The 17,290-nt window shown below is 38.6% G+C and overlaps 1 protein-coding gene across 1 annotated transcript in view; it reads right to left on the bottom strand.

Moving 5' to 3' along the window:
• Positions 1-1,803: 1,803 nt before the first annotated feature.
• LOC309807982 (ferritin light chain-like) overlaps positions 1,804-17,290 on the bottom strand; it is a gene marked incomplete at its 5' end in the record, with an annotated part of 41,438 nt that continues 25,951 nt past the window's right edge. The window contains one exon of the mRNA XM_082627991.1: positions 1,804-2,384. Within this exon, the coding sequence (XP_082484117.1) occupies positions 1,817-2,384 (568 nt within the window). The 3' untranslated portion in view covers positions 1,804-1,816. The remainder of the gene's footprint in view (positions 2,385-17,290) is intronic.

The following is a 17,290-nucleotide window of genomic DNA, read 5'->3' on the forward strand; positions in this document are numbered from 1 at the left end:
CCCCCTGGATTATTGTGATTAAAGATACTTTCCCGCAATTTCCTGGAGAGGACAAGGGGCTACTCGCTGGAGGTTTTTTAATGACTTGGAGAAAGGCTCAAATATGCCCCCATTATGGTAATCCACCCCAGGGGCAAACCACACAAGAATATTATGAATTTATTTTTTTTTCTACCCTTGCAAAGGTAATACTCAGCTCATTAGAATATGAAAACTATACTGTCAAATTTCAGAATGACATGGATGAAGAAAAGCACCAAAGTGGCATCATATCATGTGTGTTATAGTTGTATTGACTCTATTGACTATGTTGTGTTAACAATGTATTGTATAACTCTATATTGAAAAGGCAAAATGCTGTACCTTATTTCAGAGAAAATAATTATGTTGGCAAACCCCAAATTGTACATTGTAGACGGGTCCTAGGAAAAGAAGATTTAATTCACAGTGGACAAGAGGCTAGCTTCTGTTTTCAGCCATGTGCTATTTCAAGAATTAAACATCATGAATAATACAGGATATAAGAGGAATAGTCTAAAGACGGAAAAGCACATTTTGATTAGGAAAGAGAATTTAAGGCTTAAGTCTTTATTTTTTTTTAAGGAAAACTGCCTTATTACTATGAGATAAGAAAATTGTTTCCTTCTTTTCTTCCTTGCTTTCTTCTTCTTCTTCTTTTCTTTAACCTTTTTTACTTTGGATATTTGGATATTTGACCTCTAAGCTGAGATGACTGGAAATGCCTCCTCTGGGCACTAAATGCTGACACCTCCTGATAAGAGGGAAGCTGCAAAGTAGAAGAATTGAAGGTCAGTATGTTGATGTTGGTCTCAAGCACATTGATGTACATTTGTGTATTGGGGAAGGGGAGTGAAGCTTGAGAGTGGGCCAGTGGGGAGGGGTAAATATTTTGTGATGCTGTCTACCTATGGGCTTATAAAGTTTACAGCTGCATTAGGAGGACAAGCACTATCATTCGCATGAAAAGTAGGGCAGACGTCAGTTGCAAAAGCTTCTAGCCATACACTTAGGGAAATACATAAATGATACACCTTATTGCATTCACCCATTCACCCTCCCCTGTTCACGCTAATTAGAAATTTCTATCCATTTCAGAGAAGTAACACAACTATCAATCATTTTCCCTGGCACGAATCTTCCAGGAGGAAGAAAATGGAACACGCCTAGCAGCAGAGCTCACGCACTAGCCCATGTGTCTTAGATTTAATATCTGATCACTAGCTGGATTGAAGCCAAGAGGTGGTTCACAAAGTTGCTGCATATTAGAATCACCTGGGGAACTCTGAGACCTCCCCGTGCCCAGGCTCCTCCCTAGACCTACTGAATCAAAATCTCTGGGGCTGGGACCCAGACACCCAAGTTTCTCTTAAAAGCTCTTTAGGGGAAGGGATATGGGAACAGATGTATATGTATAACTGATTCAGTTTGTTATAAAGCAGAAACTAATTTAAAAATATATTTAATACTAAAAAAAAAAAAAAAAAAAGCTCTTTAGGTAATTCATACAAGCAGCAAAGCTTGAGAACCAGCCCAATAACGGGAACAAACGTATTTCACACAGATAAAGTGGGGCAATTCATATGTTAAAAGAACATGAATATATATATATATATATATTTCTTTTTTTCTCTTTATTCTGTTTGTGTTTCAAATAGGCATTTTTTTTCCTTCTGCAAAAAGCGTTATTGTTTCCATTTGGTCCAAGGCTTGGGAGAAGGCTCCAGGGCAGTTACAAAGCTGCCTAGTGGCTGCAGAGCTGGGCTTCAGGCAGAAGCTCTGACGCCAGAGGGGCTCCTCAGAGGCCGCTGGACTTCAGAGACTCCTGTTTGTGCTCGAGCGTGAGCCTTTCGAAAAGATACTCGCCCAGCACAGCCTGCGGACCAGCCAGCCTGCGGAGGTTGGTCAGGTGGTTGCCCATCTTCTTGATGAGTTTCAGCTGCTCCTCCAGGAAGCGGCTCTCCAGGAAGTCACAGAGGTGCGAGTCTGCGCGGGCAGGACCCAGGGCACGCAGATCCGATAGTGCCTGGTTCAGGTTCTTCTCCCTAAGAATGGCGGCTTGCACAGTGTCCTGGGTTTTACCCCACTCATCTTGAGAAGGCTTCCGCGCATCCTGGAAGAGGGCGCGGCCGCAGCACTTGTTTTGCATTTTCAAGAGTCGCTGGGCGCCCTCACACTTCTCTTCAGCCAGTTGGCGAAAACTGTGGCCCCCATTGTCCAGAGTCCCACTGTTGCTGTGGAAATAGAAGTTTAGAGAGAGGTAAGTGTCCACAGATGCATGTTGAACAGGCGGTGGATGGCGGCCTCCACCTCGATGGAATAATTCTGACGAACCTGGGAACTCGTGGTTGATCAGTGTTAAGGAGCTAAGCTCCAAAAACGGTGTTGGCCTGTCCTGGAGGCTGAGGATAGCTGAGTGGCTGATTCCAAAGGTTGCGACAGGAAGAAATGTTGGAGGGTGGTCGGGTGCTGGAGCAAGGAGCGTCCCTGGGTCTGTTCATTCCAAACACTGTTGAAGCCAAAGACAGATCTGCAGGACTGCCGAGTGCACTGCCTCAAATAGGCTTTGATATAAATGAACAAGAAGTCCAAGCAAGGACAGAACTTACCCTTCCCCCCACCAAAATAGCTGGTGATACTAGAATCTAGATCTGGGAAGGGATTCTTCCATTACTTTAACATTCCAAGCCACTAGAGCAGTGGTTCTCAAAGTATGGTCACCTTGTAAGCAAGCAGTACCCTATGGGGCCTTCCTAGGACAGACCCATCCCCCATAGCCTCTGCTGTAGTTCCTCTCTGAAGTCCTCAGATAATAGTATCTCAGGCATATTTCTTGAGTTTTCAGATGCTAAAACCCACCACCCAATGGAAGAAGTTAACTCTTTGATGATCATGAGCACACAGCCCCCAGACCTTCTGGCACCTAAGGATGGATAATGTTACCTGCCCTGTGGCCTCAACATCAGCCAGTCAGATGATTGTGCACGAGCTGATCACGTTCCCTGGGACGTCCCTCCCTCACGTGGCCTTTAAAAATGCTTTGCTGAAATCCTTTGGAGATTTCAGGGTTGTTGGAACACGGGCCACCCCTCTCCTTGCTCGATCCTGCAATAAACCTTTCTCTGCTCCAGACTGCAACCTTTCGGTTTGTTTGGCCTCACTGTGCTTCAGACACACGAACGTGCATTCGGTAACAACCTGACCAGCTTTACCAGCATCCCCTGATAATGTGTCAGATATTCAAGTTTTAGGGCCCTGTCCCAGCCCTATGGGATGAGCAACTCTAGTGGGGCTCAGTGACCTCTGTTATAACTGGCCCTCCAGATGATTTATATTCACCTTAAAGTTTGAAAATATCTGCATTGGCAGCTGCCAAAGCGTCCACCAGCAGGTGAAGGGGAGAGACGCCTGGAAAAGATAGGGAGTAGCCAAGGCAAGTACAGCAGCATTTGCCGTGGTGGTAATGGAGAATGCCTTTTCTCCACTGGTTGGCCCAGACGAGTATCTGGGGGCAGTGGCAGGGTTATTTAGGATGCTTTACATTTCAATGTAGAGTGACCTCTGTCCTGGTTTGCCAGGGACTTGCCCTGTGTGAGCACTTAAAATCTCATCCTGGCAAACCCCTTAGCCCTGGATTTGAAAAACTTAGGAAATAACATGAAATTTAGGGGAAACATGATCTAGGTTTTGGGCAAGTCACAAGTGCTCATTAAAGCTAAGCAAGTATGGACAACATCTAGCCTTCTTTACCCCTTTGCAGGAAGGTAAATCTGATTGGGTGAAAGAACTTATTGTTAAGAAATCTTTGTAGAAACATCTCCTTCTGCTTAGTCCGCTGGTTCTCACTTCTGGCTAGACAATGGCATCGTCTGAGGAGATTTTAAATGATTTTATTGGTTTAGGATGACCAACTGTTGGTGTGAGGGTTTTAAAAAAGTGCTTCAGATGATTCTAATGTGCAGCCAAATTTAGGTGCCACTGCTTAAGCTTTTGAACCACTGCTACATATTTTCACCTCATCTTCCTATGAGAATATCCAACTGTAGTTGGTTTGTTTTTTTTTTTTCTTTTTCTTTTCTTAACTGTCTTATAAGATTTACTGTCTTAAATAAGATTGAATGTACAGAAAATCCTGCTAGTCCATCTGGTATAGCTGGATCCTTAGAATAATATCATTAAGATATATACCATTTAAGTATTGTGATTGGCCTTTTAAAAATGAACATATGCATTGAATTAGTACCATCTGTTTTGAAGCTGTCATGTTGGGTAGCTATACCTCTAATCTGCTGCCATTGCTAAATATCTGGACACGTCTTATTAGGAATTGCTTTTAAACATCTTTCGGGGTTAAAACCAAGATTGCTGTATTATTTGTACTGGGACCACAAAAACCTCACAAAGATCCCCCGCTGTACTTTCTACCCCCATCTCTAACCCTTGGCAACTTCTAATCTGTTCTCCATCTCCACAGTTTTGTTATTTTAAGAATAATATGTAAATATCATCATGAATTACTTAATCTTCGGAGATTGGCTTTTTAAAATTTTTCCCTCGGCATCATTCCCTTGAAGTTCATTTCAATTTTTGCACATATTAATAATTTGTTCCTTTTTGTTGCTCAGTAGTATTCTATCATAAGATTTTATCACAATTTGTTTCAACATTCATCCATTGAAAGACATTTGGGTAGTGGCCAGTTTTGGGCTGTTATAAATAAAACTGCTATGAACATTTATGTGTAAGTTTCTGTGGGAACTTAATGAAGTTTTTGTTTCTTTTGGATAAATGCTCAAGAGTACAATTACTGTGTTGTAGGGTGAATCTACTTTTAGGATTAAAAGAGACTGTCAAGCTGTTTCTCAGAGTGGCTAAACCATTTTATTTTCCCACCAGTGATGTGATATCATTTTTCTATGTACTCACCAGCATTTGATGTTGTCACTATCCTTTAATTTTCGTTATTCTCTGATATCTCATTATGGTCTTAATTTGCATTTCCCTAATGGCTAATGATGTTGAGCATCTTTTCATGTGCTTCTTTGCCATGTGTATATTCTCTTCCATGAAATGTCTGTTCCTGTCTTCTGCCTATTTTCTAGTTGGGTTTTTTTAAGTTGTTTGGAGAGTTCTTTGTATATTATAGATACAAGTCATTTGTCTCATGTGGGATTTTCAAATATGTTTTCCCACTGTGTAATTTGAGTTTTCATCCACTTAAAATGATCTTCTATGAAGCATTTTTAACTCATTTTGATGAGATCCAATTTATCAATTTTTGCTTTTATTGATCATACTTTCGGTGTCAAGTCTAAGAATTATTCACGTAGTTCTAGATGCCAAAGATTTTCTCCTATTTTTTTTTCTCAAAATGTCCTGCTTTTACATTGAAGATTATGATCCACTTTGATTTAATTTTTGTGTAAGGTGTGGAGGTTTAGGTTAAGGTTCATTTTTTGTTTGTTTGTTTTTGTGGAGGGATGTCCAACTGTTTCAGTACCATTTTTTGAAAAGTCTATTCTTCCTTGATAGCTTTCACACTGCTGTCAAAAACAAGTTAAATGTATTTATGTCAGTCTATTTCTGGGTTCTGTATTGCATTCCATTGATCTGTGTATCTACCCTCCATCATTACTGCAAAATCTTGAAATTGGGTAGATGAATTCCTCCCATTTTAATCTTCCTTTACAAATTGTTTTAGCTATTCTTCAGCCTCTTCTTACCATATAAATCTTAGAATAAGCTTGTCTATATCCACAAAAACCTTGAGGGCCTTTTAAGAGTAACTCTGTTAAGCCTCTTAACTTGGGGAGAATTGACATCTTTATTATGTTGTGTTTTCTAATCCATGAACAAGGTATGTCTCACTATTTGTTTGGGACTTTTACATTTTTCTTCATCAGCATTTTGTAATTTTCAGTATAGAGGACCTATAAATGTCTTATTGGGCTTATATTTAAGTATTTATTTAGGTCAGTTGTAAATGGCATCACATATTTTTATTTAAGCTTCTACATATTTGTTATTAATATATAATTTGATAAAACTGTGTTGATTTGTACTCTAAAACATTTACAAGGGCTTCCCTGGTGGCGCAGTGGTTGAGGGTCTGTCTGCCGATGCAGGGGACGCGGGTTCGTGCCCCGATCCGGGAGGATCCCACATGCCGCGGGGCGGCTGGGCCCGTGAGCCATGGCCGCTGAGCCTGCGTGTCCGGAGCCTGTGCTCAGCAACGGGAGAGGCCACAAAAGTGAGAGGCCCACGTACCGCAAAAAAAAAAAAAACAACATTTACAAACTAATATTATTTCTCAAGCTTTTTGTGGATTCCTTGGTATTTTCTCCATTTAGATTATCATCTCCTCTTCAGATACCGTTTTACTTTTCCTTATTTAATATAATAGTATATATTACTATTCAACATTCAGTAGGATATATTCCTTCCTATTCAACGTAGTAGGAATAGTCCTTTTATCTTTTAAATAAATGTTTTAAAAATTTAACTTTTAAATTTATGTATTTATTTATTTTTGCTTTATTTTCTTACTAGAACTTCCATTAATATATTTAATAAAAGTGGTGAGGGCAGATATCGGTGCCTTGTTTCTGATCTTACAGAGAAAGCATTCAGTCTTTTACAGTTAAATATAATGTCGGTATAGGTTGTAGATCCTCTTGATGAGTTTCAGTATGTTCCTTTTCAATTCCTAGTTTGCTTGGGGTTTTTTTTCTTCTTTTTTATAATTTTTTAATTTTATTATTATTTTTTTACAACCTTATTGGAGTATAATTGCTTCACAATGGTGTGTTAGTTTCTGTTTTATAACAAAGTGAATCAGTTATACATATACATATGTTCCCATATCTCTTCCCTCTTGCGTCTCCCTCCCTCCCACCCTCCCTATCCCACCCCTCCAGGCAGTCACAAAGCACCGAGCTGATCTCCCTGTGCTATGAGGCTGCTTCCCACTAGCTATCTACCTTACGTTTGGTAGTGTATATATGTCCATGCCTCTCTCTCGCTTTGTCACAGCTTACCCTTTCCCCTCCCCATATTCTCAAGTCCATTCTCAAGTAGGTCTGTGTCTTTATTCCTGTTTTACCCCTAGGTTCTTCATGACATATTTTTTCTTAGATTCCATATATATGTGTTAGCATACAGTATTTGTCTTTCTCTTTCTGACTTACTTCACTCTGTATGACAGACTCTAGGTCTATCCACCTCATTACAAATAGCTCAATTTTGTTTTTTTTATGGCTGAGTAATATGTCATTGTATATATGTGCCAAATCATGAATGGGATTGGATTTTGTCAAATGCTTTCTCTGCATTAATGGATAGGATCACATGACTTTTCCCCCTTAATCTATTGGATATGGTGGATTACATTGTTTGATTTTCAAATATTTAACCAACTTTGCATAACTGGAATAAATACCACTTGGTCATGATATATTATTCTTTTTATATATTTCTGGATTTAATTTGCTAATATCTGGCTGAAGATTTTTACAGGCAATTTCATAAAACATATTGGTCTATAGTCTTCTTCTTTTTATACTATTCCTGTCTGGTTTTGGTATCAAGGTAATACTGGCTTCATAAAATTAATTAGGAACGGTTCCCTCTACTTCTATTTCTTATCAAATCATGTAAAATTGGTTTTCATTCTTTAAGTCTTGGGTAAAAGTGAAACATCTAAGCCTGAATATTTCTTTTGGGAGTTTTTGTATGAAAGATCAGTGTTTCTAATGGTTACAGGAAAATTGAGATTATCTATTTCATCTTGGCTGAGTTTGGGTAGTTTTGGGTGTAGAAGAATTGGCCCATTTCATCTACATTTTTGAATTTAGAGTGTAGACTTGTTCATAATAACTTGTCCCGTATTAACCTGCAGGATATGTCATGGTATCCCTGGTTGCATATCTGATATCTGTGATTTGTGCCATCTCAGTTTTTACCTTTATCAGTCTTGCTAGATCTTTATTGATTAAATTGTTTACTTCCAAGAACCAGCCTTTTGTTTCATTGATTTCCCCCCCCCCATTTTCCTGTTTTCAGTTTCATGGATTTCTGTTTCATCTTTATTATTTCCTTCTTTCTGCTTGTTTAGTGTTTTTTCCTCTTCCTTTTTTAGTATTGTAATATAGAAAATGAGATTATTGCTTTGAAATATTTTATTTCCCAATTTAGTTCTATAAACTTCCCTTTTAGCATTACTTTCACTTCATTCCACAAACTTTGATCCGTTATATCTCCATTTTCTTTTATTCTATGCATTACAAATTTTTTCCTTGACGCTGTCTTTTTTACCCATGAGTTCTTTGGAATTGTGATGTTTAGTTTTCATGTGATTGAAGATTCTCCTGTTGTCTTTCTGTTATTGATTTCTAGTCTGATTCCATTATGGCTAGAGAACATACTCTCTATGATTTTAATTCTTTTAAATCTGCTAATGTTTTTTTATCACCCAGTATATGGTGTATGAGTGAATGTTCCACGGACACTTGAATATGTATTCTGCTCTTATTGAGTGTGTTCTTTAAATGTCAGTTATGTCCTGTTGATTGATGATGTTTTCAGCTCTTCCATATCCTTGCTGATTTTTCTGTCTGGTAGTTCTATAAATTGCTGTGTTGACGTCTCCAATAATAATTGTGGATTTAAAATTTTCTCCTTTTACTACCTTTTTCAGTGTTTGCTTCATGTATTTTGAAGTTCTGTTGTTTGGTGCACACACATTTCGTATCACTAGGTCATCTAGGTGGATTATTCCTGTTATCTTTATGTAATGACCCTGTTTGCCCCTAATAATTTCCTTTGCTCTGAAATCTCCTTTATCTGATATTAATTTATCCATTCCTGCTTTTTCTGATTAATGTTCACATGATATATCATTTTCATCCTTTTACTCTGAACTACCTATATCATGATGTTTAAAGTAAGCTTCTTATAGACAGTGTATACTTGGATCATGCTTGTGAGTTTTTAATCTACTCTTCCAATCTCTGTCTTTGACTTGGTTACTTAGATCATTTACAGTGAATGTAATTATTGCTATGTTAAAGATTAGGTCTACCATTTTATTTTTTGTTTTGTCTTTTACCTTAGTTTCTCAATCTTATGTTTCTCTTATTTTGCCTTCTTGTGGGTTAAACATTTTTTAATAAGCCCACTTTAATTTATTTATTTATAATCATGTGTGTATACTGTGTGTATAGTTTTCTTAGTGGTTGCTTTTGGCATTACAGTATACATATGTAACTTATCATAGTCTACTGGAATCAGTGTTTTATGACTTCAAGTGAAGTTTCAAAATTTTACTTCCATTTAGGTTTCTTAATATTCCCCACTTTTAAAGTATGATTTTCTGTAGTATTTCCTTTCTCTACATGGAGAACCACATCAGATGGTGTCCTAATTTTTGCTTGGACTATCATATAGTATTTAAGAAACTCATGAGACTAATGATAGTCTCTTCTATTTACCCCATTTGTTTTCACCCATTCCATTGTTCCCCTTTTCTTTCTGAAGTTCCCAGTGTTCTGTTTTTGTTTTTTTATATTTTCATAAGTGTAGGTGATATCTTGTCTTTCCAGTGCCATTGGATATGAGTTTCAGGAAACCCTGAGCCTGGCTCACTTAATGCTGCTGAGTTGGAGGGTTTGTATATGTGGGGCCTGTTGGCTCAGCAGATGCTAGCCGATTACACTAATGTTGATGGGACTAGTGCCACAGGAGGATGGGTTCCCATTCAGGCTATGCTGCTGCTACAGTAGAGCAAGTGCCCCTCTACTCCAAGTGTGGGGCAGTGACCTGCTGCTGTCACTGCTTTGTATTAGGCTGCTTTTCCTCAGGTGTGTGATGGGATCCCATGGAAGCTGCTGCTGTTGCTGTCAATCACAATGTTAAATTCATTTCAGAAATACTTAAGTATAAATATATAGCCTGGCTCTTGTAGAACCTCTGTATTTGTTTTTTATTGCTTTCATACAAATTACCAAAAACTTAGTGACTCAAAACAAGGTAAATTTATTACCTTACAAGTCTGACGTTGGTCTCAATTGAGTAAAGTAAAAGTGTTGGCAGGATCGACAGACGAATGGATAAAGATGTGGCACAGGGATTCCCTGGTGGCTCAGTGGTTGGGAGTCCGCCTGCTGATGCAGGGGACACGGGTCATGCCCCGCTGCAGGAAGATACCACATGCTGCGGAGTGGCTGAGCCCATAATCCACGGCTGCTGAGCCGGCGCGTCCAGAGCCTGTGCTCCGCAACGGGAGAGGCCGCAACAGTGAGAAGCCCACGTACCACACACACACAAAAAAAATGTGGCCCATATATACAATGGAATATTACTCAGCCATAAAAAGAAATGAAATTGAGTTTTTTGTAGTGAGGTGGATTGACCTAGAGTCTGTCATACAGAGTGAAGTAAGTCAGAAAGGGAAAAACAAATACCATATGCTAACACATATATATGGAATATAAAAAAAAAGAAAAAATGGTTATGAAGAACCTAGGGGCAGGGCAGGAATAAAGATGCAGCCATAGAGAGTGGACTTGAGGACACAGGGAGGGGGAAGGGTTATCTGGGATGAAGTGAGAGAGTGGCATGGACATATATACACTACCAAATGTAAAATAGATAGCTAGTGGGAAGCAGCCACAAAGCACAGGGAGATCAGCTCTATGCTTTGTGTCCACCTAGAGGGGTGGGATAGGGAAGGGAGGGTGGTAGGGAGATGCAAGAGGGAGAGGATGTGGAGATATATGTATATGTATAGCTGATTGACTTTGTTATGAAGCAGAAACTAACACACCATTGTAAAGCAATTATACTCCAATATAGATGGTTAAAAAAGAAAAAAAAGTGTTGGCAGAGCTACATTGTTTTCTGGAGGCTCTTAGGGGTGTTTCTGTTCCCTGGACTTTATCTGCTGCCAGCAGTCACTTATAGTCTTTGACTCATAGTCCCCTTTCTCCACCTACAAAACCCAAAATGTTGCATCGCTGTGATTCTGCTTCTATTAAGTCATCTCTATCTTTCTCTTTCTACAGTTGGGAATGGTTTTCTGCTTTTAAGGACTCATGCAATTAGATTTGTTCCATGAGGTAATCCAGGATAATCTTTCTATCTCAAGGTCTGTAACTTCAGTCATATCTGCAAAGTCCTCTTCACCATGTAAGGTAACATATTAATAGGTTCCAGGGATTAGGGTGAGGGCATTTTTAGGAGCCATTATGCTGCCTACCACACCCTTAACAAGTGACCTTGAGAAAATGACTGAGATTTTTAAAGCCTTACTTTCCTCAAACATAAAATGGAAAGAAAGATAACTAGTTAATATCATGAAAGTGAAACAGTATATATGAAATCAACGAATTCAGAAAATAAGATTTCTTCTTTTTCTTTTTGATTTACATGATTCTCAGAGTTCAGTTACTTGAAGAGTTACTTTTTTGTAAACAGAACTAAGGAATTTCAGGGTTCAGATGCTGTAAGATTGTCTGAATTATCTGAGTAACAATTAGCTAAGCACAGGTGTAAAGCATTTGATTTACTCCCTAGTGTTCTTTATCTTCTCATCCCACTAAATGTATATCCCTTGTCTAGCTCCAGCCAGTAGAGTCAGAGCTTGTTTTCCTGTTTAACTAAAGTTCAATTTACATCTCCAGATTCTCAGCCCTGGTTGCATATTATATTCACTGGGGAGATTTCAAGAACTACTGATGTCCAATTTCTACCTATCATGGATATTTGAGGAGGGACCTGGAATGAAATACTCTAGCTTTGGCTTTGGGCGCCAAATCATGTTACCTGTAGAAGGTATCTTCTAGGTATGAAAATAGTTCAGATAAGTCAAATTTCTCAGTAAAAGATGCCAAAACTATGGCTTAGGTGGTAAATTTTCCATGTCAATTTGTCTGGGCCACCATGCCCAGTTATTTGGTCAAATATTATTCTGGATATTTCTGTGATGGCGTTTTTGTGTTTTTTAAATTCTTTCTTTCTTTCTTTCCTTCTTTCTTTCTTTTTATTTTTGGCTGCGTTGGGTCTTCGTTGCTGCCCGTGGGCTTTCTCTATTTGCAGCAAGCGAGGGCTACTCTTCGTTGTGGTGCACGGTCTTCTCATTGCGGTGCCTTCTCTTGTTGCAGAGCATGGGCTCTAGGTGCATGTGCTCAGTAGCTGTGGTGCATGGGCTTAGTTGGTCCACGGCATGTGGGATCTTCCCAGACCAGGGCTCAAACCCATGTCCCCTGCATTTGCAGGCAGATCCTTAACCACTGTGCCACCAGGGTAGTCCCTGTGATGGTGTTTTTGGATGAAATTCATATTTAAATTGGTGGTGGACTTTGAGTAAAGCAGATTATCCTCCATAATATGGGTGGGCCTCATCCAATCAGTTAAAGTTCTAATAAAACAAAGACTGACTTCCCTGTGGCAAAAAGGAATTCTGCCAGAAGACTTACAGAAATTGAACTGCAACTCTTCCTAGAGTCTCTAGACAGCCTAACCTGCAGATTATGAATTTACCAAGCCTCTATTATTGTGTGAACCAATTGTTTAAAATCTCTCTCTCTCTTTCTCTATCTTTATATAGATATGGATATAGATCTAGGTATCAATATTGATATCTAGATCTATATCTATCAATATATATGGGCACATTGTATAGACCTGCTGTTGGTTCTGTATTTCTGGAGAAACTTGACTAACATAGTGGCCCATATAAATAAAAGGATGAACCCAAGTTCACCCAGGTAGAAAGTAGTACAATGAGAACTGGAACTTAAGGCCTCATGACTCATTCAGCTGTGAACACTGACCCAGAACCGGGGTCCGCAAACTCTGGCCCACTGATCAGATCTCGCTTGACTCCTGGTTTTGCTTGAACACAGCCACACCCATTCCTTAAGGTATTGTGCATGGCTGTTTCTGTGCTACAGCAGCAGATAGGCAATTGCAACGGATACGTGTGGTACCCAAAATCCAAAATATTTACTCTCTGACCCTTTACAGAAAAGATCTGCTGACCCTTGCTCTAGGATGCCATCTGATTTCTGATAGCCCCGAGGAGAATAATTCATGCACATTGGGATAGATTGTTAATCTCATGTCCTCCTTATGTCAAAGATCTCTTAAATGCTCACCCTTGCAATAGCCAGCTTGGGGAGCTCTGTCTGAGGATGCAGAAATATTTCTTGTCACATCTTTCCAATCCACACTGCTCCCTGACTATGGTTCTTAAAACCTATTTTTGAAAACAATTTTATTGGAGTGTAGTTGATTTACAGTGTTGTGTTAGTTTCAGGTGTACAGAAAAGTGAAATAGTTATACATATACATATACCCACTTTTTTTTTTTTTTTTTTTTTGCGGCACGCGGGCCTCTCACTGTTGTGGCCTCTCCTGTTGTGGAGCACAGGCTCCGGATGCGCAGGCTCGGTGGCCATGGCTCACGGGCCCAGCCGCTCCACGGCATGTGAGATCTTCCCGGACTGGGGCACAAACCCGTGTCCCCTGCATCGGCAGGCGGACTCTCAACCACTGCGCCACCACGGAAGCGCCACTTGTATTATTTTTTAGAGTCGTTTCCAAATAGCCCATTACAGAGTATTGAGTGGAGTTCCCTGTGCTAATAAGAAGAGCAGGTTCTTATTAGTTATCTATTTTATGTAGAGTAGTGTGTATATTTCAGTCCCAATCTCCCATTTTAACCTCCCCTCCACAATCCCCTGGTAACCCTAAGTTTGTTTTCTACATCCGTGCCTCTACTTCTAAAACCTGTCTATTTTAACCAACTACCACTCATTGCTTACTGTCTCTGGCTTCATGTACTTGATAATAAATCTACTTCTTGTTCTATCCTGGATGACATGTCCCAAGGACTGAGATAATATCTTATTCTACATAACTTGTCCTTGATATTGTCTATCTTGGGGTCTTCATCTATGTCCCAAAGAAGACAGTCACACTCTGTCTTCTAGTACTACTAATAATACCACCTTTTAGGGCATGAATTTGACCCAATGCACTGAACTATCCCTTTAGAAGCTGTATGCAACCTGTCACTGGGTTTTGGCACAGGGGTAGAACTCAGATTAGTGTTCCTATTTAAACAAATCTACTTGACCAGAAACCTTTTGTCTCACCATTTATTTTATTACAGAAGTAACTTCTGTCTTTGCCTCTATGATGTAAATATTTTTAATTTCCTAAATTATCTGAAAAATTATTTAGAGCTTCTGTTTCAGTAGGCATTGGAATTGCTGTGTTATGACTATTTCATTATTTTCTTTCCAAATGTTAAATCAGGCTTCAAGCTTTGGCCAAGAGTAGACAGGAAAGGGTTTAAAAAGAAATGAAGAGTGGGAAAGACTTCTGATGCAAGGGAGACATGATAAAGATTTGATTTTGAATCAGTAATTTATACTAAAGGTTTGATTTTGAATCAATAATTTATGTCATTGCAGAATAGCTCCCTGGTAAACTTCCACTCTCTGGTCATCATGAAGTCCAGAAATCAACAATCAACATGTGCAGTGCTCTTCTTCATTTTCTAAACACAAACCTACATCTAGAGGAGAGGAGAAGTCATTTCATCACTCAGGCTCTGGACTTACGACTCCAAGTCCTGTCTTCTTTCAACCATACCTGCTAAGTTTCTGTCTAACTTCTTGAGCATGAGGTAATGGCTTCAGCTTTCATCCCCTCCCTCAGTATATAGCTTAGTGACTATGAGTAAGGGATCTAAAACTTGAGAACTTGGGTTCAAATCTTGACTCTCAAATTTACTTGTTGAGTACTCTTGAGCATGTTATCTGCTTTTGCCTCAGTTTTCTCATCTATAAAATAGAGATAACATTACTTCTCTCAGTGAGTTACTATGAGGGTTAAAAGAGAAAATTCATACAATGAAAGAATTTATCGGTTCTTGGAATACAATAAATACCAGAAAGAAATGTTAGCCATTATCAAGGGCCCCTCATTTTATGGATAATATAGATTAGTTTATATAGGTCTAATATTTACATATACATAAACATTTTGTACCTAGATGTGTGTATACGTTCTTCTTAGAAATTGAGCAGTCAACATTCACATCTAAAAGTATGTGCTCTGTGAAATGTAGATCTCCTGTGTACAGACACAGTGCTATATTATCTATTAGATAATAGATATCTAACTGTGTTATCTAATAGATAACACAGTTATGTACTGCTACATAATTAAGAAGTCCAAACTTAGTGTTGAAACAAAAAAAAATGTTAATATGTGCCCAGATTCTGTGGGTCAGCAATTCAAACAGTACACAGAGGAGATGGCTTGTCTCTACTCCATGACTGATGTCTGAAACCTCAGCTCATGAGGATTGAAATGGCTGGGGCTGGAATCATCTAGATAATTTTAATTCCCATTTCTGGCCCTTGAGATGGGATGTTGTGAAGACTGGGCCCAACAAGGACTGTTGACTGGAGTGCCTATAGGTGGCTGCCCATGTGGCTTGGACTTCTCATAATGTGGTAGTTAGGATTCAAGGTAGAGTATCCCAAGAATGAGTGTCCAGGGTTCAAGCATTCCTTGAGAATCATGCAAAAGCTGCATGACCTTTTATGACCTAGTCTTAGATGTTACATAGCATCACTTTCATTAAATACTATTGCAGGCGTTGGAGACCTTTTTCCATAAAGTGTCAGACAGTCAATATTTTAGGCTTTACAAGCCATACAATCTCTTTTGCAACTACTTAGCTCTGCTGCTGTGATGTGAAAACAGACACAAACAATACATATACTGAGGAACATGGCTGTGTTCCAATAAAGCTTCATTTATAAAAGCTGGTAGAGGACTAGATTTGGCCCACTATCCATAATTTACTGACCCCTGCTCTATTGTTTGTTAGGATTTGGGAGCCAAAATGTTCCTCAGTATTTACTACTTTGCTAGTCCATTTAAGAAAATGGACTATTGAAAAAATAGCTTCAGACACAATATGGCATTTCATGATTTAGCATAAAATCTGAGAAATATAGAGGTTATCTGAAGCCTGCAATGGTAAAGTTCCCTCTGCTATTGAAGTTATTGTCTTTAAACAAAGATTCTACATCAGTAATGCTATATATATATATAGCATATATATATATATTTATGATATTCAGGTTAATTTCCTATTCTCTCTAAGGAAGTAATTGGTTGGTTGGTATGAGAGATGGTGTGGCTTCCAAAGGTGAGAAGTATTATTTTGTTGTAATTTCCGGTTACCTAAGGATGGGAGAGGCCCAGGACACTGCAGTCAGTATATTATGTGGAGCAGGTTATAATGTGGTTTATTCATGAACTTTTACATGTTTATTTTCTATGCAAGTTTGTGTGCTCCTTTTTGAGTTTTGGTAGATAAGTGTTTTGTAACTTTCAAATACTTGGAGTTATATAAATATATATAACTTTGATATATACATATTTTAACATAGTAGTTAAAGCAGTGGAGAGTGTACTATAGTCTACCTAGGTTCAAATTCTGGCTTTACCCTATGACTTCCCTGTGGCTTCCTCTGCTCACCTATTAAAAAGGAGTATAATAAGACTGCTGTGGTGAGTTATATACTAAGTGCTATTTAAGCATTTGCTATAATGATTATGTATACTCGAAGGCAAGGAACTTGCCCCTTGATCGTGTCTGTATTCCTAGTGCTTAAGAATTCCTAGTGCTTTCCTAGTGCATTGTCTTAGGATATAGATAGCTCAGTATAGTTCTTCTCACTATAAAGTACTCTTATGTTGAAAGTCTTTGCTTGTGTACTAATAATCTATGACATAGCTGCTGAGGACAAGGAAACAAATAGTTTTAAAACGGCAATGGATTACAAAAGATTGTATGATGTATTGCCTTTATTATGTAATTATAAAACTAACAAATGATCATGGTAGAAAATTTGAAAAACTCCTAGACAAAATAGAGATCAATAAAATTTGGAGTAACTTTCAGAATGTAGAGTTGTCCATGAATGTTAGTGCTTTCACATTTTCCGGAACTTTAAGTAGACTCTGCTTCTTAAGAGTCTATTCATGATATCTTATTTTAATGATGTTTTCATCATGGGGACACACACACACACAGAAATCTGCTAAAAAAAGAAAAAGAAAGACATGTAAATCACTGATGTTTCAGATAGCCACATGAAATAAAGTGAGAAAGGTCACCAAGCTGAAAGAATGTGCAGTAGCATCTCCTTAATTGCTTACAGAATTCTGATAATTACCTCTTTGT

This window comes from Mesoplodon mirus (genome assembly GCF_964341445.2).
Source record: "Mesoplodon mirus genome assembly, chromosome: 7".
In the NCBI taxonomy this organism is placed as follows: domain Eukaryota; kingdom Metazoa; phylum Chordata; class Mammalia; order Artiodactyla; family Ziphiidae; genus Mesoplodon; species Mesoplodon mirus.